Here is a 24,901-nt window from a genome sequence, read left to right on the forward strand (position 1 = left end):
AAGGAGGCCTGAAATGGCTGCACAACAAATTCACAAAGATGATAAATGAAATAGAGGTTAGAGGAGATTCTTCAAAATACAAAAAGAGGAAAGAAAAAATAAATTTGATTTGCCAACTTGATGTGTATTTCGAAACATGGATGTACCGAAATCCACTTTATTACAAGGTTGTTGTTCCCTGAATAGAATCAACAAGAAAATGGTTACCAAGAAGAATATTTAAACAAATGAACAAAGCAACTAAATCTAAAGAAATTCATTAGTTACAATGTAAAAACAAAGAGAACAAAAGAAGATGAACAATAGAGGTTGGGAAGCAATAATTTACTTTATTGCTTAGTGAAAAGAGTTACAAAATTATCCCAAAGACATTAAAGAGATTTGATAGGAAAATGGACGCAATGACTCTCCTAAAGAAAGGTCCCTCTCCTTGCAAGAATGATCTCTCCTCAAAGAAGTCTTCGCATTGGAGCTCTCAAATCGTGAGCTCTATGAATACAAAGAAATGCTAGATTGTTATATAATTTGGTAGTATGTCTTTATTGATAGCATAGAGGAAGTAATGAAAACGCAGTGAAACAAGATCATGGTAACCATATTCAAGCATAATAACACATGACCTTAGCTCTACCATTAATTTTATAATCTTGACCCTTACCAAAAGATGGATTGCCCATTTGATCTAGCCCCTGGAACAGTGCCACAATCAGCTGAAATATTTTTCTCACTATATCCCCCTTATAAGGGATTTCAGAAGTTGTAACCTTTAAAACTTTACAAAAACAATGTGCAACAACAAGCCTTACCTCTCTATCTTTATGCTTCAATAGCCTATACTTACCCAAGTGATTTACTGTTGAAACCATAACTGCTAGAGTCAATTGAGAAGGTGGTTGTCCCCTCTGTGATTGTCTTGACCAATGTTTTAAAACTCCAACTCCGACTCCGACTCCGACTCGACCGAGGGTCGACTACGACTCCGACTCCGACTCAGTTGGCTCGATTTCAATGACTCAGTCATTGTAAAAAATACATTTAAGTATTTATTTTTTATAAAAACACATAATTTTAAAGATTTTCATTCATGTTTCCAAACACACAGCGTTAGAATATAGATAGAAGACAACATATGATCAAAGTAGGCTCATGAATATATCAAAATGGCACCTAGTGCACTGTCCAATACATACACGATGATGATATAGAGATCAAAACAAAAACACATAACCAAGAAGGCTAGAAATGGCCTCTACTAGCTACTGCTAGAGTTGCCAACATCATCTGGCTCAGTGTTACTTGGGAGTGGGAGCGACATTTTCAAAAGTTCCCGGTTTGGGAGCGAATCCCGGAGGAGTTCGACAACCAATGTCACTAACATCAAGGTACATAGAGGGATTGGTGCTCTTGATTAAATACGAGTTCCATACCCTAATACATGACAAAATTCAATGAAAACATTGCAATCCCCCAATCCTGAAATCCTAAAATCCTGAAAAACTGATAAGTCTGCTGGATTTTGAATGAAATCTAAAATTCTACTTTCTCCATATGAAATCCAATGAGACCAGAACCACTCTCAAACAACCTGAGTCATTTCATGGTAATGTTAAAAATTTAAGTAAAAGGATGAAAATGAAGATTAAAGAGAATGTCAATTTTACTTTAAGAATTTAACATTACCATGAATAGCATATCAATACTAGGTCTTAGAGTCAGACAGGGAAACCCATGAGTCAGAGAAAGAAGCCCAAAGAGTCCCCAAAAATGAAATTTCAAAAAAAATGCCAGTGAAGTGACTTGACCCACTGTTGTTACCGAGCCGGCTGAGTTGGCTCGAACTCGGCCGAGCCGGCCAGATCATTAGCCAACTCGGCCGACTCAGTAACAACCCGGCCGGCCGGTCCGGTTCAAACGCTAAGTCGACCCGGTTGGGCTATGACTCGGACCAACTCAGCCGAATCGGAGTCAAAATGACCAGTTTTTAAAACGGTGGTCTTGACGCCTCCTCCAACGCGCTAAGGACATCTTTGGATGGAGACCACTGTCAAAGTCCCACTCTAAAAAGCTCTTGTTCCATCACTCTTCCCACCATCACACTGCTGCTCTAATTTGAAGAGCATTGATCACTTCCCCAAACAATCTGAATTTCATTGTTAACCCCTCAAGCGGGTAGGATGCACAGTGTTGATTCCACTATAATGTCCCTTTCTTGGGATTGTCCAATCAGCCAATAGAATAATTTCTAAATGTGACAAATCAAACTTGTGCAATAATCAAAATGCTCATTAAAGCATTCCGTCAAACACTCAACATACATCAAACCACTACAATGTCCATTTACTTATTGAAAAAAATTGTCTAGCAGTTTATGAACCGTCATTTTGACATACAGATTATTCAAACAGATTACTTGTAGATAAAATGGCAGCATTACTTTAACAAATATTTTCCATGCAAATTAAAGAGAAACCATCAGCATCATTTACACATTAAATAAAGTAACTGCAACTCGACACTTATTTTATTAAAAATCAGAGGAAAGATTCTCATGTCAAATCTAGTTAGAAAAAATCATGGAAACCTAAGAATGTTTGCGTATAGAAAATAGGGATTGTTGGGTTTGATTGTCGTCTCTGCGAAGAAAATTTGGCCGTCAAAGCTTAGGTATTCTGCTTCCAATTCCCTGAAGTTTTCTTTATTAACCTCCTGCCAATGATAAACCATTCGACTGCCCAGCAAACAAAGCAACTCAACCTGGTGGATTATGTGAATTATGGGTTGCTTAAACATATATTTGTTTTGTAATGTATTGGCTATGGCACAAGGTGGTTGTAGTTTTAAGATAGAGAATGCTGCTATTTATTAAGTCTACTCCAAGAGAGAAATCTGCTATCCAAGAGTGATATTCTTTCCATTACAAAAGTTACCCTTTTAATCAATCGATCTCCAAGATAACCAGCACTGCCTCCTTCAAAATATGGCACCTTAGCCTCTCTATCATATGACAGATTTAACACCCAGAAATTAATAGGCTTCACCTTCCTTGCGCTAATGATGTTGTACTCACAATTTATAAATCCCTCCTTATTATAATCGATCTCTAAGATAAAATTGTTTGTTATGATGAACTCAACTCCTAGATCAATGAAAACCACAGCCCTCACTATAATATTCTTGATTTCAAATCAGTTCAGCCATACATACAAAATGGAGATCTCCTCACAAATCAAATATGCCCTGCAAAACAAATGAAATTTCCAATGAGATTTTCCCTCACTATAATATTCTTGATTTCAAATCAGTTCAGCCATACATACAAAATGGAGATCTCCTCACAAATAAAACATGTCCTGCAAAACAAATGAAATTTCCAATGAGAAATCTGCAGTGATTCCTCGGATTGGCTAGGGAAATCATCCATCCACCCCCCATAAAGAATGATCTTGAGCTCCCTTTGGCCATCCCAATTCCATGGGTAAATATTCCATGGATACAAATACCATGGGCAAGTAAATACATAATAATGTGACTTTATAAAGTTCACCTTGTTTTCATAGCCATATTTTAATCTAATTAAATCAATTGTTTCCCTTCTAGTGATCACCTGGAAAGGGACATGACAGAAATTTTGGTGGCACCAACTGACATGACTTCAATTCAACTATTGTAGTGGTCAATGAACACAAGTACTAGTTATAGCACTGCACTCAAAGGTGCAGGTGGGCATATTTGGCTTCCTGCATGCAATGGAAATTTTGGCGCCAACAATGGATATGGCTTCACCAACTGACATGACTTCAATTCAACTACTGCAGTGGTCAATGTTCCTTGAATGAACACAAGTACTAGTTATGGCACTGCACTCAAAAGGGCAGGTCGGCATATTTGGCTTCCTGCATGCAAAAGAAATTTCCGTGCCAGCAATGGATATGGCTTCAATTCAACTCCTTTAGTGGTATATGTTCCTTGAATGAACACTAGTACTAGGATATGGCTTCAATTCAACTCCTTTAGTAGTATATGTTCCTTGAATGAACACTAGTACTAGGATATGGCTTCAATTCAACTCCTTTAGTGGTATATGTTCCTTGAATGAACACTAGTACTAGTTATGGCACTGCGTTTGATGGGATAGGTGATTAGTCTTCATATGGACCCAATGGCTACAATTCTCCCAGCTATGGATTGGGACCTGCCATCACTGGAGGTGGCTATCACAAGACTACTTTTGTAAACAATAGCCCTAGTTGTGGCACGAGCACTAGCACCAGGAGCAGTTATGAAGGAGCTCCATTAGCTATGGAGGTCATGTTGGCTGACTTAGGCTATGGAGGAGGCAATAAAGGGAATGGAAGATTTTGTAATAATGTTAATCCAACTCCGGGTTCAAAATACATGTGGGGGTGCTCCGGCCATCGGCTTATGGAAACACAGGTGACGACTATGTTGGACACCCAGAGAGTGGGCATAACTCACTATGGAGCAGTTCAATTTGATAATGGCTAGATAAATGGAAGCATTGCTGGTTGTGCAAGTGACTCCAGAAGCACTGAAATTGATTATGCTTCAAGCAGATGTGTATATAAGCATAAAACAAGGGATATGGAAAGGGGGTCATGCCATAGCTCAGCAAGTGGGGAATATGAAGACGCATACAGTGGCCTATATGGCATATCTGGCAATGGAGACTCATCCCAGTAAACAAAACAGAGACTTGAAGCTTAATCAGGAGGTTGCGTGACCCATTGCAGATGGGTCACGCAATTGATAAGGCAACAGGTCATTCTTCCATCGAACATTGGGGCTGGCCCTGGCCTAGCCTCAACCCAGTTGTGAAAAAACAAAGACAAAAAAAGATCCAAACAGCTCAAATCACCTTCTGCAATAAGTCAAAATTACAGCATCGTAAACTATGAATTTAATTGATTGGCAAGATAAACATCCTCATTTCTTAATTATCATAATGACATAACTATCACATAAATTTCCAGTAAAACATGAAATTAACATCAAACAAAATTGTGTAAACTGTCATGTATCTGGTTTAGAATAATATAGGGAGTTCGAAACTATATCAAATAGAATATAATTCAAACTCAGATCACCCTATGCAATAAGTCAAAATTGCAGCATCATGAACCAAAGTTCACTTTATTTCATTAACATTTCAGGATGTCGACAAAAAGAATGTGTTGGCTTACAAATAATTACTGCCTCGTTTCCCCCACCCTTGCAGATGGGCCATTATCTGTTCATTCACTAAACCGTTAACATTAGACTTCAGAACCTAATAAAATTCAGCCTAGAAATAAATGTATTAATGAGGAAATTTGTATAACGTTCAAGACAAGCATTTAACCTGTGTAATGCAATCATTTAAGAAGGTAGCAGCTAAGAGTAAAAGTAAGAACTAATGAATTCAATAAATGATCAGTCAAGATGCCATCTGCATCTGAATCAAATCTCTGTATCTCAGTGAATTAAAGTACACCGCAATAGGTATACGCAAAGTATCAAATTAAAATGGTATAGCTCTAGGCATCACCAAAATCATGATGATGCGTTGCTTTGCGCTGGAACAACTGAATTATAATGTTCCCCCAGTCCATATGCATGTTTGTGATAAGAAAGCATTATGCTTGGACTATAAGATAAACCCCCTTCCTTTTCAGACTTGTACTCCTTCCCCATTTCAATATCTGGATAATTTCCAGAAATTATAATCATGTGTTTTTTTAGCGAATGACTAAGTGCTCCTAGTTCAAGATGACCTCCCCAGGCTGCAGTCGATTCAATTTCCCTGCAATATTGTTCAAATCTTTCCTGCAAACTCTCACCTGATTTTGTATCATTCTCAGACTCAGATAAAAAGAATGGTAAGAAATCTTCCGCATGACTTCGCATATATGCAGCAGCCATTTCTCGAAGTTGCTGATATGAAAACTTGTATGAAAGCCCTGGATGTAGTGATAGTTGATTCTCTATAGCCCGATAGAGGCAGTGACCATCTGCCTTGATTTCATTTAATGATAACCCAAGTGGCTGCAGTTTCTGCTGCAACTGCTGATCTTCAAGCACACGGTTACTGATTGTGTTGTCCTGTTCTTCTTGAATCTTGTTGTGCTCTCTTTGCACGCCGCTGTACACCCTTACTTGGCTTGCTGGACTGACTAGTACTTGTCACAGATATACCTGCTATGGCCTTAACCAAGCTGTCACGACCATTAGAGTCCCGGCCATCCTCACTTTTATAGCCTAATGATGCAAGCTCTTTTGCCTGTCTAGCTCTCATTTTTGCATCCAAATTGGCAATCTCTTCCTCAGCTTGCTTTTTCTTAGCCTTTTGCTCCGCCTTGCTACCTTTGGCAGCAGCTTTCTTTAAACTTAACTCCTTATTTTGAAGCTCTTTGATTTCACGCCTGCAGTCATAACCTAGCATTATTAGATCTCATCCCTTGCACATTACATATCACAGTAAAGGCAGTAGGCCCATGCTCTGATATGAAATTAAATAGAAAATTAAAAGAAGAAACATAATATTTAAATGGAAAGAAAGAGGCCCATCAGACTGTGGTCTATAAGCGATTTGAGGCGGTTGTTGCCAGAATGACCCAAGTTTAAAATTTAAATTATGGCAGCCATGCTCCTACCCTGCCTGACGTATTGCCATCTATGGCTTATTAATAGTGTGTAGATTGCCGGTAATGAGTCAACAAGGCACCCACACCCTCTTTCTTGTATTAAGTTTTCAGAAAGAGAATGATTTATTTCTGGGTTCACACCCACACCCTCTTTCTTGTATTAAGTTTTCAGAAAGAGAATGATTTATTGCTGGGTTCAATACATTAGACTGCTTCCCACTTCTAAAAAGAAAATAAGGTAAATCAAGCCTTCTACTCTCTTTCCATGAAGGCAATTAGAACGTGTAACTAGCAAGAAGATGTCAAACCACCAATTAAGGATTCAACAAATAAAGAAATACCATTACCATTTGCTATTTCATATATATATATATATAATGGCAGAGAGAGAGAGAGAGATGAACACTTGGACTGACACATAAGGCTGCTCATCAACATTATCTCTGACCTAAAAGCCAAGAAGTGTTGTAATTAAGTGCATACATGACTTAATAGCAGTTAGACCAATGAAAAAGAAAATTTAATTACAGCTTTCAAGTACCACACAAGAGGCAGATGCATCTCACAGTATTGGAAGCATATACTGCAAAGAATCATTCAAACAGTAAACATTTTTAGTTCTGTAAAATATTCACAAGCTAATCAATAGATTAATTCCAGCCAACCCCTTCAACCAGGAAATATATAGCAATTTCAGTAATATTTAGAAAAAAATACTCTTTGAAAAATAAATGGAAACAGAAAATAATTTTATTGATCAACCGTTATAGGCTGAACCATACACAGTTTCTGCTGCTTATATAGACTAACCTTCTAGTTCTAGGGCAATTAATGCAATTTAAGAAATTTCACCACAATATTAAAGGTTCTCAGATTCAGTCCCTCTGAATTTCTGCCTCGGTGCTGATTTGAAATATAGTAAAACAGCAGCAAACAGCGAACAATATTTCACTTCTAATCAACACCAATTCACTAGGCAATTCAGGATAAAAGATACCAAAACTTATGCCACAAATTTCAGCCTTCTAGCACAATATTCTCATGCATAAACCAGATCCAATAATCACGTTGATAACAATAATTACAGCAGTAAATTCTGTCCTATTGTCTTCAATACCAATGTTAAACCCTTGAAAATTTCAGCTAAAATTTATGCCAAATCAGTAAGACATGTGTTGGAAATTACCAAACAATGAAGACAGTGATAGCTGAAAATCAAATATGCAATAAGGTGATTTTGGATTGCTGAGCAATTATATATATATATATATGAGATGAAGTATGAGGTACTGTTGACGAGGCTAAATGGACCACTCACAGTCTTAAGGGGACCTTTCTGGTATGATGCCCCAATTAGACTTCACACTGTTTGGGATGAGAATCTCATCCGGAATGTTATTCCAGCTGTCATCTTATGATTACTGAGATTAAATTTTGAACAGATGAGACAAGAAGAAGGGAAATCCAAATAAGGCCCTTGATGGGATACAAGTGAAAACAGCTTTATGGAAACACCTTAACTGGATACTACAGAGAATATTACAGCAGATTTGTAAATGAACATCAACCTTAAAGAAAGAATGAATGCAGTCTTTTATTAAGATACATGAAGACAGAAGTATACTAGCTATTAATTGTAAAATAGTTTGCAACCAATAACCAGCATGAAAGCATATAGAAATCAGCAAGTAATTCCTTAATTATGTAAACCATGAGATTCAATGTTCAAATCCCCCATGGGTCAAATCAACAAAAAAAATAGTTCATTAAACTTCAACAAGTGACAGCAATCATATACTACCAGATAACAATAAGGAACAGTCTTACAGCATTCGATAACATATGAGAGAAAATGCTTTCCATGGCCCAAAAGGCTTCTGAGTATTAATGCTGAAATATTCCATGCAAAGTCACACAATATCTCCAAGAAAACCAATAGTGGGAATGCAAAAGCTAGAACTTGATCTTCAAGGTAATTACAAGCTTCTCCCCTTCAAGAGTGCTTCAAGAGTCCAAAAGCTAAAAGTCCTTTATCTCTAGCCATAGAGAGTATATTCATACAAAATGAGGTGATTTTTCACCTTCCATGACTCTTAACCTACCCTCATGTCTAATTTCTAATTTACTTTATTTCTAATTATATTTTCTTTTACATAATTACATTGAAAATTAAAATGAATAAAAATAAACATCTTTTATGAAATTAATTCCAAAATAGACAAGGCTTGGACTTGAACTTGTAATCCTTGGGTCACATGGGTGTACCAAGCCCTGTAATCAGCTGCAATAGACAAAATCTTCTTTAATATTAGCCTCTCGTTGATAGCTTCATACTTGTAGGTGTTAGGTACCACTATCTTTAGATCAGCCTGGAATCTATGAAAAGATAATAGAAGAATGGTGTGCAATTTGGTGGGCTCCACCAGGTGCTATACCAATGCTTCCTTAGTTTCGTGTCCATTTCTGTGATATTCAATCTTTGTGCTTGCATCATCTCTTGTATCTCGCATTCCATTTCCAGTTCTAGCCTCACCCCTCCATGTGCTCCGATGGAGACTAATCTATGGGGTTTGATCTAGTCTCCATGGGGTTTGATCAACCACTCCATCATACTATGGTGTTGTTGATAGTCTGATACGTGCATGGAGTTCTCACCACGTCCTTTTCGAGCTTCTCCTGAGCTCCATCTAACTTCTACTTTATCTCTTTCTCTACTCTGTTCATCTTTCCTCGGCAATGTCTTCAGTGAAGCCAAGTATGTTGTACTCCAATCATGCATGAAATCCACGATTGTTATTCCTTTGATTGCACGTCTTTTGCCTTAATTGCCTCTTAGACTGAAATAAGTACGACAACCATCTTTTGGAGCGCTTTAAGCTCCTGGTACAGTTGCTTTGCAATGTCTTCTAATGATCTATTTGCTTTCAGCATTGTATCCTAGTAATCCCTATCACAAGAGTTTGAGGCTAATAAGACTTGATTTTCTTTGTGAAGCCTTTCATTTCCTTGATGTGCAATCTTTAGGCTCTTTTCCAATTCCTTAACTTTTTCCATTAGATGTTCAATATTCCTTTTTGTGGGTGAAGAGAAAGTTATTCCTATCAAGGCTATGACCAGCAGATTGTCCAAGGTGTTGAAACCATGTTCCTCTCTATAGTTACAGAGATGGGCTTTGTCGGTTCTTAAGCCAGATATCTTTGTCTCCTCTTGGACAATCCAATTTGTATTTCAATCAAATCGGAAGCTCGCTAGGTCATGACTTGATTTTCCTCATCAATCGTAATGCCCATTTCTCTGGTTGGCAGATGACATCTTGTAAGTTGTGTTGAGATTGAGGTTGACGGATCGACATCCATATTGGACAAGATGTCATGCCCTACATCTTGAGCCTCTTTTTCATGTTGCTCCTTTTTTCGTGCGTCTTCTTAAGCTTGTTTTTTCTGTCTTTTGTTAGCCGCTCTTCTTCCTATCTCTTTTTCTCTTCTTCTTCCCTCTGTGCCCATTCTCTTTCTTCTTCGCTTTCTGCTCTGCTTTTTCCTTTTCTTTCTTCTCTCTTTCCTCTTCCAACCGTAGGAAGACCGTAGTTCTTCCTTTAATTTCTTTTTGTTTGCCCTTTTGGCCACATCCTTCTCTCTCTCTCTCTCTCTCTCTTCTGGGCAACCTTTTTATCTTTAGCTTCTTTCCCTTTTGAAGATTCTGCAATGGTGGGTTTAGCGCCATTCATAGGTTGAGATTCATTGGTGTTTTTCAGAGGATCTACAACGTTATAGCAATTCTTGATCTTCTCCTTGTCCTCCTTAGTTTGTAACGAGTAGCACCACTTGTATTTGCACTGAGAGTAATGAGTTGCAACTACGCCTCTTGGGTCATATTTGTGACTCATGTTCTTTGAATTTAAAGCATTTTAAATCAACAACTTATGTCAACACTTCTTTGTAATTCTTTATGCAATACATGCTAACACAAAAAGGATATGTGAGCCATGGTGCTTTCTTTACCTGTGTTGGCATACCTCCAATTCCCATTTGTTAGAAAATCAAAAAGGCAGAAAGATTTTCTTATACTTGATAATTACTTGTGATATCATTGACTTCTTATTAGGTTTTCTTTTAGTTCATCAAGCAATTACCAAAGCAAAAGCACATAAAACAATGGACACCAGATATATGCATTATGCTAGGGCAAAACCCCCCTAAACGGGAAAACCCAGTCAAAATTCTCTTCCTTTCAATAGTATTCTTTGAGACTCTTCACCCTAGACAAAGACCAAACCTTCCCTCCACACCAAGTCAGCCTCCCAGATCTTCGACCTCTCTTCCAGCAACTTCGACTATGTAGCAGCTTCCGGCATCAGGTAACTTCCAGCATCAACGAAACTTGGAAGACTTTGATCTCCCAAACTAGGGCACGAAACAAAGAGAGAGAGGCACCAAAATTTCGTTTTTCTTCTTCTCCTTAGACTCCACCCAACTCGCACTTCCTTTGGCTTCCTTAGACCCACTTCGCACTTCTTTGGCTTCCTTAGAGATATCGAACTTGCTTGAGATGAGATGCTCCAAATGAATTCGACTTGCTTCTATTTATAGGCTTCAAGGGAGGTTGAATTGATGTCCTTAGGCCGACTTGATGTGGAGGATACATAAATTATATTTGACTCAATACTAAACCTTTTTACATGATTCAAAAGCCCAAGAAGGGTCTCTTTAAAAGTACAATGACTCTATTGACTTAGAATAAATCCTAGAAGTCCTCAATGGGAGATTTGACCTAGAACATGATGACCCAAGCATGAAATCCATGCTTTAATAAGTCATAATAATAATAATAGTAATAATAATTATTTTCTTTATTCTTTTGACAAATACATTACAAGATGACTCAAATATATTTAAATGAAGACCGAACCTACTTACATTTTCCAACACTCCCTCTTAACGAGGAAGGTATTCATCATATATAGGTACAAGGAAGATCTCAACTATATGAACCATGAAGGGTTTTAGGCATTGTAATGCCATGGACTAGATTCCTGACCAGGGCACTCTATCCATTGATCTCTCAACAGTTTAGGCACCGCAATGCCATGGACTAGATTCCTGACCAGGGCAATCTATCCATTAGTCTCTCAACAGTTTAGGCACTACAATGCCATGGACTAGACCCCTGACCAAGGAAATCTATCCCGGTGGGACTAAGATAGAATCAAGCTTTCCGCCTCTCTAGGTACCATCAGGCTTACTTTTTAACCATCAACCCAAGGATCCAGGTGTGTGTCAAAGCTCAATAACCAATGCCACCTTTCCAACTTCAGGACCTAGATATCAACAAATGTCCTCCCAGGTAATGCTTCATTCACAAAGACTCAACACTCCTTGATCTAGCAAATTAAGGATAGCCAGCATGCTATCAAAATCCTTCGAGAGATTCACTTGTACAAACACAACCCCAATCAATAATATACTTTCATATGTACATAATCAAATACAAACCTTCAGGGTATTTCAGACAACAGATGTTGCTCCTCAACATAGTAGGACTATCAATCGAATCTTTGACAAAAGATTCCTCAAACATACACTTTACTTTCCTACTTCATATACAGCAACATATCTTCAAACATTCTCCAATCAAAACTATTTTATGCCCTCCCTCTCAACTAGGGAGCTTTCCTTTATCCAAGCTCCCTCTTAATATGGGAAGATCAACTTCTTTACTTCGACATCGAAGAATCTTTTGTGGTTTCCAATCATTTTCATCAGAGTTGTCATCATCCACATCATGCTTATCAATGAATATCTTCACCATATTGAAGATTGTGTACCTGCACAACTTAGATAGAAAGTACAACCAAATCTAAAGAAGCATGAAGTTAGCCATATCAAGTTACGGAAGCATTTCAACCTTATATATCAGATACCAAAACAAACAAGAGACACATACTCTTTCAACATCTTACTAGGTACTTAGTCATCAACCCTAGACTACTTCATGTTAGGATATTCCGACACATAGGATATAGTTAAGTTCAACTTGGTCTAGTTTAGAGTTAGGTATAGAGTTAGGTAAAGTGTGTTTCTTTAGCGTTGTACATATTGTAACTTACAATCCGACGGTCACAATATGTAGTGATCCGACGGTTCATTCTCTCCTCGGTATTACCGACACTTGATCCGTGGCTTGACACCCGATTGGTCCATGAGTTCTATTTAAAACGCATGGAGGGTCATTGTTCCGGTAATCCGTGCATGAGAGAAGCTTATGTAAATTTTCATTCTTTGATTAATAAATTGCCTGTAGTACCCACGTTGGGACAGGCCGTGGACTGTTTCCCTCCTTGCACTTTGAGGGTTTTAACCACGTCAAAACACTGGTGTATTGATTTGAGATCTGGTTGTGAGCGGTGTCCTTTTGGTGTTCTTTCTGAGGAACTTACCCTGTAAATTCCTACATGGTATCAAAGCTATTTGAGGGCCGCGTCAGTTGGTGATCCAAATCTGAAGCCGGTAGAAGTGCATGCGGCTGTCGTTTCCTAGATCTGTTGTTTCTAACTGCTTTCGGGCCGAGAGGACTGCTCTGTTGCGTTTGGAGCATCTGTTCTAGTGAGGAACCCCTTTCGTTTCACGCGAAAAGGTTTCTGGTAGCCCTAGCTGCGTCATTTTTCAGATCAGGAGGTATACAGTTTTTTTTTTTGCAGTTTACTGTTATTTTCTCTCTGCTTATTTCGGTCTCAGTTTATTTAGCCTTTTTTTTTTTTTTACCCGGATCTATACCTTTCATTTCTGCGTATGCTCTTTGCCCTGCGACTCTGTGCGATCTGGGCAAATCAAAAACAGAAAGGAAGGATTTTTCTCATGCGTATGCTCTTTTCCCTGCACCTTAGTGTGATCTCGGAAAATCAGAAACATTGAGAAAAATATTTAGTTTTTCGGCTAAAGCTAACTTTGAGATTTTTTTTTAAATTTCTAGTTTTTTGGCTAAAGCTAACTTCGAGCCGCAAGGTTCGTTTTTCTTTGCATATTCGTGTTGGGTTTTGTGTTTTGTGTTTTGTAGGGAAAAAGAGCTTTCTCAAGGCAAGCACGCAAACCAAGGCCCCTCCCCTCTCTCTCTCTCTCTCTCTCTCTCAAATTTTTTGTATAGATCAATTGGTTCAAAGCTATTTTAAGAGAGTAGAGGTCTTGGGTTCAAATCTCCATTTTGTGGGGGCGGATTTTTTTTTATTCCCGCACATTCGCGCACTTTGTCGGCAACGTCAACAATTTTTTTTTCAAAAAGCCATAACTTTTTCATCCGGAAGCCTTTTTCAAAGCCGTTTTTTTAAAACCGCCTATTTTTTCGAGATCTATCCATTTGAACACTTACTTTCAGCATCTTCAGCTTCAGTTTTTTTTAAAATGGAAAGTCCATGCCAAGTCATTCTTGACAACACTAACTACTTCCAATGGGTAGCCTACATGGAAGATTTACTTAGAAGTAAAGGTCTCTTCAGAATAGCCATAGACCAAGAGAAGAAACCAAAAGATGAAGACAAGGTTGCAAAATGGGAAAATAGACAAGATCAAGCACGTGGTTTGATAGGGATGTCTATTTCTCCTGATCTTAGATTCCACATTGCAGACCTTGAGACTCCTCATGAAGCATTAGAAAAATTCGCTAAAGTTTTTGGGATTAAAAATGAAATTAGAGCCCATCAACTTGAAAATGAGTTGCTTACTTTGGATCCTAATAATTTTTCTTGCATTGAAGATTTCTTGTCCAAATTCAAGACCCTTAGATATCTCTTGGAAGGTGTTAAAGTTAAGAAAGAAGATGGTAACCTTATTTATTCCATCCTTACTAAGTTGGGACCAGCCTACTCTGTATTTGTTTCCACTTTCCATTCTACAAGGGAAGCTTTCATTTGTCAAGGAAAAGACTACAAGGCCCCTTCCTTTGACTCATTTTATGATTCCTTAATAAGAGAACAAGAAAAACTCTTACACCTTGGTCTTCTTAATCTTAGGAAACTCTTCCACGAAAGCGTTAGCCGCCCAGCAGCAACCAAATTCAAAGAATCCTAAGAAGTCATATCCTCAAAAGAATGGTCCTAAACCATCTCAGCCTCAAAATGAAAGATCATTTCAGCAAAATGATAAGACCAATAAAAACAAATGGAAGAAGACTGATAGACATTGTAACTTTTGTAATCGAGATGGCCACTTAGAATCTAAATGCTTTAAGAAGATGGAAGCCTTGGAAGCCGCAATGAAGAAACATAACATCCATGTGGAGCCTACTTCAACTTCAACTTCCGGAATGGCACTTTCTGCATGTCATTGTCAATCATCTCAGTCTGGTTATGCATTAAATGTATCTTCTTCTTCTTCTCATTCTCATGAGTGGCTCATTGATTCTGGAGCCTCTTGTCACATGGCCAAAAACCAAGCCATGTTTTCTTCTTTAAATGATTGTAACACCAAAAATATATATGTTGGTGATGATAGATCTCTTAATGTTGTAGGGACTGGAACTGTTCATCTAGACAATGGTCAGTTTAATGATGTATTATGTGTTCCAACCTTATCCTGCAACCTTCTATCTGTCTATCAGATAACTCATTCAGGTGAAGGTAAAATTGTTGAATTTTCACCTCATGATGTTGTAATCAAGGATCTAAAAGATCCTAAACAGATTCTAGCTACTGGTCTTGCTGATGATTCCAAAAGGTTGTATAAGTTTCACAACTTTGGGTCATCAAATCTTCCCTCAGTATTTATTGCTCATAATGATGAAGTGAGCAAACTTTGGCATGAGCGATTTGGTCACTTAAACTATCGCTCCCTTCAGCATCTATGTAAAGAAAATATGGTGACAGGTCTTCCTATGGTATCTTGCAGAGATGGTGTTTGTTCCGGATGTGTACTCGGAAAACATCATTGGGACAGTTTTGACAAACGTGCCTCTTGGCACGCCTCAGCCCCTTTACAGCTTGTGCACAGTGATTTATGTGGTCCTCTTCCTGTTGCTTCATTCTCTGGCTGCAAGTACTTCTTAACTTTCATTGATGATTTCTCCAGACGCACTTGGGTATACTTCTTAAAACTCAAGAGCGAAGTATTTAACACATTTTTGGCCTTCAAATCCTTTGTTGAAAAACAATCTGGACATCAAATTCTTAAGCTAAGAACTGATAATGGTGGAGAATATGTTAAAAACACATTCATCAACTTTTGCACCGAAAATGGAATTCAAATGCAACATACTGTTCCATACACTCCACAACAAAATGGTGTAGCTGAAAGGAAAAATCGCACCTTAAAGGAAATGGCTAATTGTATGCTGCAATCTAAAGGACTCAGTCTTAGTTTTTGGGCTGAAGCAATTAATTGTGCAAATTATATAATCAATCGCACTCCTACTAAGGTTCTAGAGAATATCACTCCAGAAGAAGCTTGGAGTTCCATTAAACCAGATGTAAGTCACTTTCGTGTGTTTGGAAGTGAAGCATGGGCCCATATTCCAGATGAAAAGCATAAAGCTTTAGAACCTAAGAGTGAGAAATGTACTTTTGTTGGATATTCTGAAGATGTAAAAGGTTATAGACTTATTCCATTTAATTCCAAAAATGTTATCATTAGAAGAGATGTAAAGTTTGATGAAAATAAATCGGCCTGCGAGCCTTGTCCGGCGGATGTGCCACCTCTTCCTATCTCTTCTACTTTTGAAAACATTTCTTCTTCAGATGATGAAAGCGAGGATGATAATCCTCCCCCACCTTCTCAGGATCCTCAACTTCCAAGATGGGTCCGTGCTACTCGGGATGCAGCAGGTGATCTTGCCGGTGATCCTACAGATCAGCGACGTACACGTTCTCAGTTTGAAAGAGCCTCTTCTTTACTGGCTCAAGCTCCAGTAAATCATGATCCTGACACTTTTGCAGAAGCTTCAGGCCATCCACATTGGGAAGCAGCTATGAATGAAGAATATCATTCATTGATGACAAATGATACATGGGATCTTGTTCCTCTACCAAAGGGACGCAAACTTGTTAGATGTAAATGGGTTTACAGAACCAAGTATGGACCAGATGGGAAAGTTGATAAACATAAAGCTCGTCTCGTTGCTAAGGGCTTTTCACAGGTTGAAGGCATTGACTACACTGAAACCTTCTCCCCTGTTGCCAAAATGAACTCTATCCGCCTTGTTCTTTCCCTTGCTGCCTCTTTAAAATGGGAAGTCCATCAGATGGATGTTAAATCTGCCTTCTTGCATGGGGACTTGCAGGAAGAAATCTATATGGAACAACCCATTGGCTTCATACAAACAGACTCCAGCCTTGTTTGTCGACTTAAGAAATCCCTTTATGGCCTCAAGCAAGCTCCTCGGGCTTGGTATGCCAAAATGGATAGCTTTCTTTTAGAATCTGGCTTTTCTAGGTGTCATTCTGACAATACTGTCTACACCAAGAAAGTGGGCAACTCTCTTATCATCCTTGTTCTTTATGTTGATGATCTTATTCTTACTGGTAGTGATCCCAACCTTATAAACCATGTGAAGTCCAGCCTTAAAAACAAATTTGAAATGACAGACTTAGGACACTTACACTATTTTCTCGGTCTTCAAGTCTTGCAATCCAAGGAGGGTATTTTCCTTTCCCAGTCCAAGTATGCTTGTGATATTCTTCGTCATTTTCACATGGAAGACTGTAAGCCAGCCCCTTCTCCCTTTCAGTCTGGAGTCAAACTTTCAGTCTCTTGTACTTCTCCTAAAGTTGATGCCACCTTATACCGTCAACTTGTAGGAAAACTCTTGTATTTAACCCATACTCGTCCTGATCTTTCCTTTGCTGTTGGCCTTGTTGCTCGTTTTATGCAAAACCCCCGTGAAAGTCATTGGAAAGCAACTAAAAGAATACTTCATTATGTTCGAGGTACAATACAGTTTGGGATTCATTACAGTGCCAAAGCAGCTCCTCTGTTAGTTGGTTTCACTGATTCTGATTGGGCTGGTGACCCTGAGGTTTTAATGTTTCTTCCAAAGGTATGACATACGTTTCCAGATAGCAAAACCCTAGAAACGATTCAAAAATATAGATCAAAAGAAAAACATCTAACAACTTTCAGAATTCATATGTTAGACTTTACACTAAGGATTCACACAAATCCTAGATTTCAACCATGAGAATTAATCAATCAAAACTAAACACAACTTAGTCATTCAACATGACCACCAGCGTCTACTAGGGTTAGTTGCAAACCCTAGATTGTTTTAATCAAACATCAATCACAAATAAAAACCAAATTTCAACAATCTCGTACAAATCTCAAATTATCACATTGTCATCATACATAAAAAAAAATTACTTCTACTAAGGTTCAACTCCAAAACCCTAGAATTTCACAAAGATTATCATCCTAGAGAAACAAACATTGACTAGGGCTTAGTTCCAAACCCTAGGATTCATGATCACTGATAAATAGATCAACTCATACATCTAGGACTTCATCATCATGTATAGGCATTTCATATCATGTGTTAGTCAAACCCAACTTCACAAATATCAATAAGAGTTAGACAAACAAACTTGATTAGACTAGAGTTTGATCGGTCAAACACACATTCCAAGGAAATAATTTCTAAGACATTATAAGGGTATTGCTTAGACATTCCACCAAACCCTAATAAGTTTGGGTTTCAATATAGGAACATAGAAAACCCAAAGTTACCAAAACTTCAAAGGTTTGGGATTTTAGACTTTATCATTCAACCCTAACAAGTTAGGTTTTCTTGATCATACCAAAAATCCCAAACATGACATCATCAATTAAGACTTCAAATAGCATTTCTCAATAACCCTAAGCAATTTAGGGTTTCAGTCATTCACATTAGCATACCCTTAGGTTAGGGTTTTCCAGAGAACCTGTCTAGGGTTCTATAAAATCAATTAAGAATATGAGTGGGGTAGATTTATCAAGTGATGAATCACCCAAAACAAGAATCATTATGATTCAATACAGCTAGACATAACAATGTTAGTAATAGATTTTCAAATAAATAAACATTTAATATAAAGAAATCAATGTTTTGTAGTTTCAGACATAATATAATAAAAACTTAAATAAGTACATGAAACCAAAGATTGAAAGGAAAAGAGATACTTATCTTTGGGAGATGTTGGGGGCTCCCTCCAAAGCTTTTGAGGGATACCTATAAACTTATAAAACAAAAGAAAATGTATTTTCCAAAAACATGTTAAAACCTATAGATTCTAAAACATCAAAAATACAAAATAGGACATCTAAGACTAAAAACAAAGGACTTAGTAGTGCAAGTCCCTTATGTCAGATTCTTCGGGTTTGGCTTTCTTTGGATCTTCTTCTTCAACAATGTTAGCATGATCTCTTTCTCTCTTCTTATTTCTTGGGTTGTCGGGACAGTCACTTCTGTAGTGACCCTTCTTATGACATTGATAGCATTCTACCTTGGACATGTCAACTTTCTTCCTTGGTCCTTTCAATTTCTTTCCTTTATGTTGAGCAACGTAGGCTATTTGAAATATCTTTAGAATTGGCAATTAATGAGATCCTCAATTCTTCCTGATTGCAAGCAGTCCATAGTTCTTCAAAAGTGGGAGCTTCCTTCCAACTATTAAGACCTACAGCAAATGCACCCCAAGAAGGTGGTAATCCTAATAGAGCAGTGATCACAAGTTCTTTGTCTGGAATGATTTCATCAATGGCCAAAAGATCATCTTCGATTCTTGCTATCTTTACAAAGAAGGCCATTGTGTCTTCTTTAGTCATCTTTGTGGTCCTTAGCTCATTCTTCAAACTTGCTACTTGACCAATGTTCTTAATGGTGAATAACTTTGACAAGGCTTCATACATTTCCTGAGCATGATTGATGTTTGCTATGAATGGGACAAGGTTGTCCTTTATTCCTTCTACCATTAGAGTCATGGCTACCAATTCTAGTTCCCTGAACTTTACTTTGTCAGCATCACTGGAGTCTTTTGGAGGCTTCTTTACTTTTCCTTTGACCAAGTCTAGAAACTTGTTCTTTTCAAGGATGAGGTCAATCCTCTTTTTCCAATACTTGTAGTTAGAGGCTCCTTCAAATTTGTTTTCTCCCTTAATTGTATTACACATTGTCTTTGAAGATGGTAGACTTCTTTCCTTAAATAATCCTTTTGAATGATTCCTTGATTAAGTGGTTGAGACTGCTTTTTTCTTCTTTCTTCACCAAAGCTCTTGTAGGAATTTACAGGGTAAGTTCCTCAGACAGAACACCAAAGGACACCGCTCACAAACAAATCATAGATCAATACACCAGTAGTTTTGACGTGGTTAAAACCCTCAGAGGGAAATAGTCCACAGCCTGAGCCAACGCGACCACTTCAGGCAATTTATTAATAAAAGAATGAAAATTTACATAAGCTTCTCTCATGGACGGTTACCCTACAAATGACCCTCCATGCTCTTTAAATAGAGATCATGGACCAATCGGGTGTTAAGCCACGGATCAAGTGTCTGTAATACCGAGAAGAGAATGAACCGTCGGATCACTACATATCGTTACCGTTGGATTGTAAGTTACAAAATGTACATAGTAAAGAAACACACTTTACCTAACTCTATACTAGACCAAGTTATACTTAACTATTTCCTATGTGTCGGAATATCCTAACATCCCCCCTTAAGAACAACTTGGGATAGGATTGAAGGATTTACAAATATGACACAATAGGAGAAGGAAGGAGGCACTAGAGCCTATCCCCCCTTAGTGACAACTTCCTGAACTCCAACCATAAATCGAAGTTTAGTGAACTTCGCCTCTGTGAGAGCCTTTGTAAAGATGTCTGCAACTTGATCATCTGTTGAACAATATTGCACTTCAAGAACATGGTCGTGAATGAGCTTTCTGATGAAGTGCATGTGCAGTTCAATGTGTTTGTTGCGTTGATGTTGGACTGGATCTTTGCATAGTTGAATGGCACTTTGATTATCACACCAAAGTGTAGTCGGATGTTGCTGCTGAAAGCCAAACTCTGACAGGATCTGACGAAGCCACAAGGCTTCCTTACTAGCTTCTACGGCACTACGATACTCTGCTTCTACTAAAGAAAGAGAAATGGCACCTTGTTTCTTCCAAGCCCATGTAATAGGTCCTGAACCAAGAGTGAACACATAACCTGCAGTAGACCTCCGATCATCAGGGTCACCAGCCCAATCGGAATCAGTGAAACCAACCAATAAAGGAGATGCTTTGGCACTGTAATGAATCCCAAACTGAACTGTACCTCGAACATAACGAAGTATTCTTTTAGCTGCTTTCCAATGACTTTCAGGTGGGTTTTGCATAAACCGAGCAACAAGGCCAACGGCAAAGGAAAGGTCAGGACAAGTATGGGTTAGAAACAAAAGTTTTCCTACAAGTTGACGGTATAAGGTAGCATCAACTTCAAGGGAAGTGCAAGTGACTGAAAGTTTGACTCCAGACTGAAAGGGAGAAGGGGTTGGCTTACAGTCTTCCATGTGAAAATGGCGTAGAAGATCATAGGCATACTTGGACTGGGAAAGGGAAATACCTTCCTTGGATTGCAAGACTTGAAGACCAAGAAAATAATGCAAGTGTCCTAAGTCTGTCATTTCAAACTTCTTTTTAAGGCTGGACTTCACATGGTTTATAAGGTTGGGATCACTACCAGTGAGGATAAGATCATCAACATAAAGAACAAGAATGATAAGAGACTTGCCCACTTTCTTGATGCAGACAGTATTGTCAGAATGACACCTAGAAAAGCCAGATTCTAAAAGAAAGCTATCCATTTTTGCATACCAAGCCCGAGGAGTTTGCTTGAGACCATAAAGAGATTTCTTAAGCCGACATACAAGGCTGGAGTCTGTTTGTATAAAGCCAATAGGTTGTTCCATATAGATTTCTTCATGCAAGTCCCCATGCAAGAAGGCAGATTTAACATTCATCTGATGGACTTCCCATTTGAAAGAGGCAGCAAGGGAAAGAACAAGGCGGACAGAGTTCATTTTGGCAACAGGGGAGAAGGTTTCAGTATAGTCAATGCCTTCAACTTGTAAAAAACCCTTAGCAACAAGATGAGCTTTATGTTTATCAACATTCCCATCTGGTCCATACTTGGTTCTGTAAACCCATTTGCATCTAACAAGTTTTCGTCCCTTTGGTAAAGGAACAAGATCCCATGTATCATTTGCCAATAATGAACGATATTCTTCATTCATAGCTGCGTCCCAATCTGGATGGCCTGAAGCTTCTGCAAAGGTGTCAGGATCATAATTTGCTGAAGCTTGAGCCAGTAAAGAAGAGGCTCTATCGAACTGAGAACGTGTACGTTGCTGATCTGTAGGATCACCGACAAGATCACCTGTTGCATCTCGAGTAGCACGGACCCATTTTGGAAGCTGAGGAGCGGAAGGAGGATCCTGAGAAGGTGGGGGAGGATTGTCATCGTCGCTTTCATCATCTGAAGAAGAAATATTTTCAAAAGTAGAAGAGATAGGGAGAGGTAGCACATCCGCCGAACTAGGCTCGTAGGCCGATATATTTTCAACAAACTTTACATCTCTTCTAATGATAACATTTTTGGACTTAAGTGGAATAAGTCTATATCCTTTGACATCTTCAGAATATCCAACAAAAATACATTTTTCACTCTTAGGTTCTAAAGCTTTATGTTTCTCATCTGGAATATGAGCCCATGCTTCACTTCCAAAAACACGAAAGTGACTTACATCTGGTTTAATTGAGCTCCATGCTTCTTCTAGAGTGATATTCTTTAAAACCTTAGTAGGAGTGCGATTTATTATGTAATTTGCACAGTTAATTGCTTCTGCCCAAAAATTAAGACCAAGTCCTTTAGATTGAAGCATACAATTAGCCATTTCCTTTAAGGTGCGATTGTTCCTTTCAGCTACACCATTTTGTTGTGGAGTATATGGAACAGTATGTTGCATTTGAATTCCATTCTCAGTGCAAAAGTTGATTAATTTTTTGTTAACATATTCTCCGCCATTATCAGATCTTAGCTTAATAATTTGATGTCCAGATTGTTTTTCAACAAAGGCCTTAAAGGCCAAGAACATGTTAAATACTTCACTCTTGAGTTTTAAGAAGTATACCCAAGTGCGTCTAGAGCACTGTTTTACGAAACGGCCGAGTTGAAACCGAAACGGCCGTTTCGGACCGTTTCAATAGCCAGCTCAATGACCCGGCTCGGCTGACCGAGTCATAGCTGACTCGGTCAACCCGACCGGGTCCGTATTGACTCGGCCGAGTCATGGAAAGGACGGCTGGGCAGCGGTTTTTATAAAAAAAAATCATTTTTTTGCTGATATTTGGTAAAGTTAAGTAGGGTTTGTGGATTCCAAAGGGTAATGGAATATTGTTAAATGCTTTTGGGGTCCATTTCCCCCTCCCAAACTCTATTTAAGACAGCCAAATGCTCTCATTTCACTCACAGCAGTCTTATGCATTTGAGTGAGAGTCTTCTTTGAGAGTTAGTGAGCAGTTCTTGAGCTTGTTTTGGAGCAGCAGTGAGGAGTCTTGGAGGAGCATTGTAGCTGGAGTGAGGAGCTTCTTGGGCAGCCATTTGGAGCAGCATTGAGGAGCTGATTCTTGGAGCAAGCTTGAGGAGGCAGTTTGTGCCTGGAGGTATTTTTTTCCACCTCTATAAATCTGTTTTTACTTAGTAAATTTTAGGTGCATATCAAGATAGCTTAGAGAGTGTTTTTAGTCAAATAAATGAACATTGAATCAATTTTTTTTTTTTTTTTTTCATTTTCAGATTGTTTTCCTAGTCAAAAAATGGCACCTAGAGCAAAAGATCCTGCTTGGGCATATGTTGAAATGGTTGATAGTGAGATGTGTTGCAAGTTTTGCCATAGGAAAATTAAGTCAGGTCCTGGGGGATTCATAGGCTGAAACAACACTTGGCAGGGATTAAAGGCAATATTACTCCATGTCCCTCTGATCAAATTGGGGAGATTAGAAAGAATTTGTTGGAAAGCTTTGAAAAATTTAAAGAAGAAAAGACTAGGCAAAAAGAGATACAGGCTGAAATTGGGAGGAAGAGGGAGATACAAAGAATGATGGCTGCCAACCCCCACTATGAGTTTGAGGGTTCTTCCTCTATCCCTCAAACTGATGCATCAAACCCTTTCCGTTATGTTCCTCCCTCTTTTGCTTCTGTTCAAGATAAGGGAAAGGGTAGAATGAAGGGTGATGGGACTATCAAAAGTTTTTTCACTCACTCAGGCTCCTCTCCATCAGATGCACATGGTCCTGAAGTTAGTATTAGTAAAGGTCTTGCTCAGCCCACTTTAGATGACCATTGGAAGAAAGAATTGAAGGAGACTGCTTGTGACTACATAGCTAGATGGTGGTATGATGCTGATATCCCCTTTAATGCTGCTCGTTCACCATATTATGAGCCTATGTTTGAGGCCATACATGCTGCTGGAAAAGGCTTCAAAGGCCCTACTATGCAAGAGCTAAGGGGGTTTCGTTTGCAGAAAGAAATTAAATCAATTAATGAGTATTTGCAAGATTTCAAGGAATCATGGGCAAGAACAGGGTGTACCATCATGTCAGATGGATGGACTGATCAAAGAAACCGTACCATCATAAACTTTCTTGTCTTCTGCCCACAGGGAACCATGTTTTTAAAATCAGTTGATGCATCTGATAAGGTAAAAGATGGCCACTTGTTGTTTCAGCTATTGGATGAGGTTATTGAGGATGTGGGGGTGGCTAATGTTGTTCAAATCATCACAGACAATGCCTCTAACTATGTTCTTGCTGGTAGACTGTTAGAGGAAAAACACAAGACCATCTTTTGGACCCCATGCGCTGCACATTGCATAGACCTCATGCTTGAGGATATTGGAAAATTAGATTGGGTCAGAAACACTGTAGATAATGCCAAAAGCATAACAAAATTTATCTACAATCATACACTGGTTTTGAGTCTCATGAGGAAACACACTGGAGGCAAGGATATTATTAGGCCTGCCATCACTAGATTTGCTACACATTTTTTGACATTGCAATCTATGCTTTCCCAACATAGAAACTTGCAAAAGATGTTTTCCAGTGATGATTGGAATCAAAGCAGTTGGTCTAACAAACCAGAAGGCAGAGAATTGAAAAGGAAAGTCCATGATGAAACTTTTTGGAGAAAGGCAGCAGAGATTGTGAAGCTTGCTGAGCCACTAGTTAAGGTGTTGCGGTTGGTGGATGGGGAAAGGTTG

At 38.5% G+C, this 24,901-nt stretch overlaps 1 protein-coding gene across 1 annotated transcript in view; it reads right to left on the reverse strand.

Moving 5' to 3' along the window:
* Window positions 1–5,392: 5,392 nt before the first annotated feature.
* Window positions 5,393–24,901, reverse strand: part of LOC149214954 (Cysteine proteinases superfamily protein) — a 68,060-nt gene continuing 48,551 nt past the window's right edge. Inside the window, 2 exon segments of the mRNA XM_089392463.1 lie at window positions 5,393–6,118; window positions 6,120–6,419. Coding sequence (XP_089248589.1) covers window positions 5,551–6,118; window positions 6,120–6,419 — 868 coding nt within the window. The 3' untranslated portion in view covers window positions 5,393–5,550.

The sequence above is a fragment of the Pinus tabuliformis genome, chromosome 1_1 (genome assembly GCF_031772625.1).
Source record: "Pinus tabuliformis cultivar Carrire ecotype Pingquan chromosome 1_1, CPIR1, whole genome shotgun sequence".
Lineage (NCBI taxonomy): Eukaryota > Viridiplantae > Streptophyta > Pinopsida > Pinales > Pinaceae > Pinus > Pinus tabuliformis.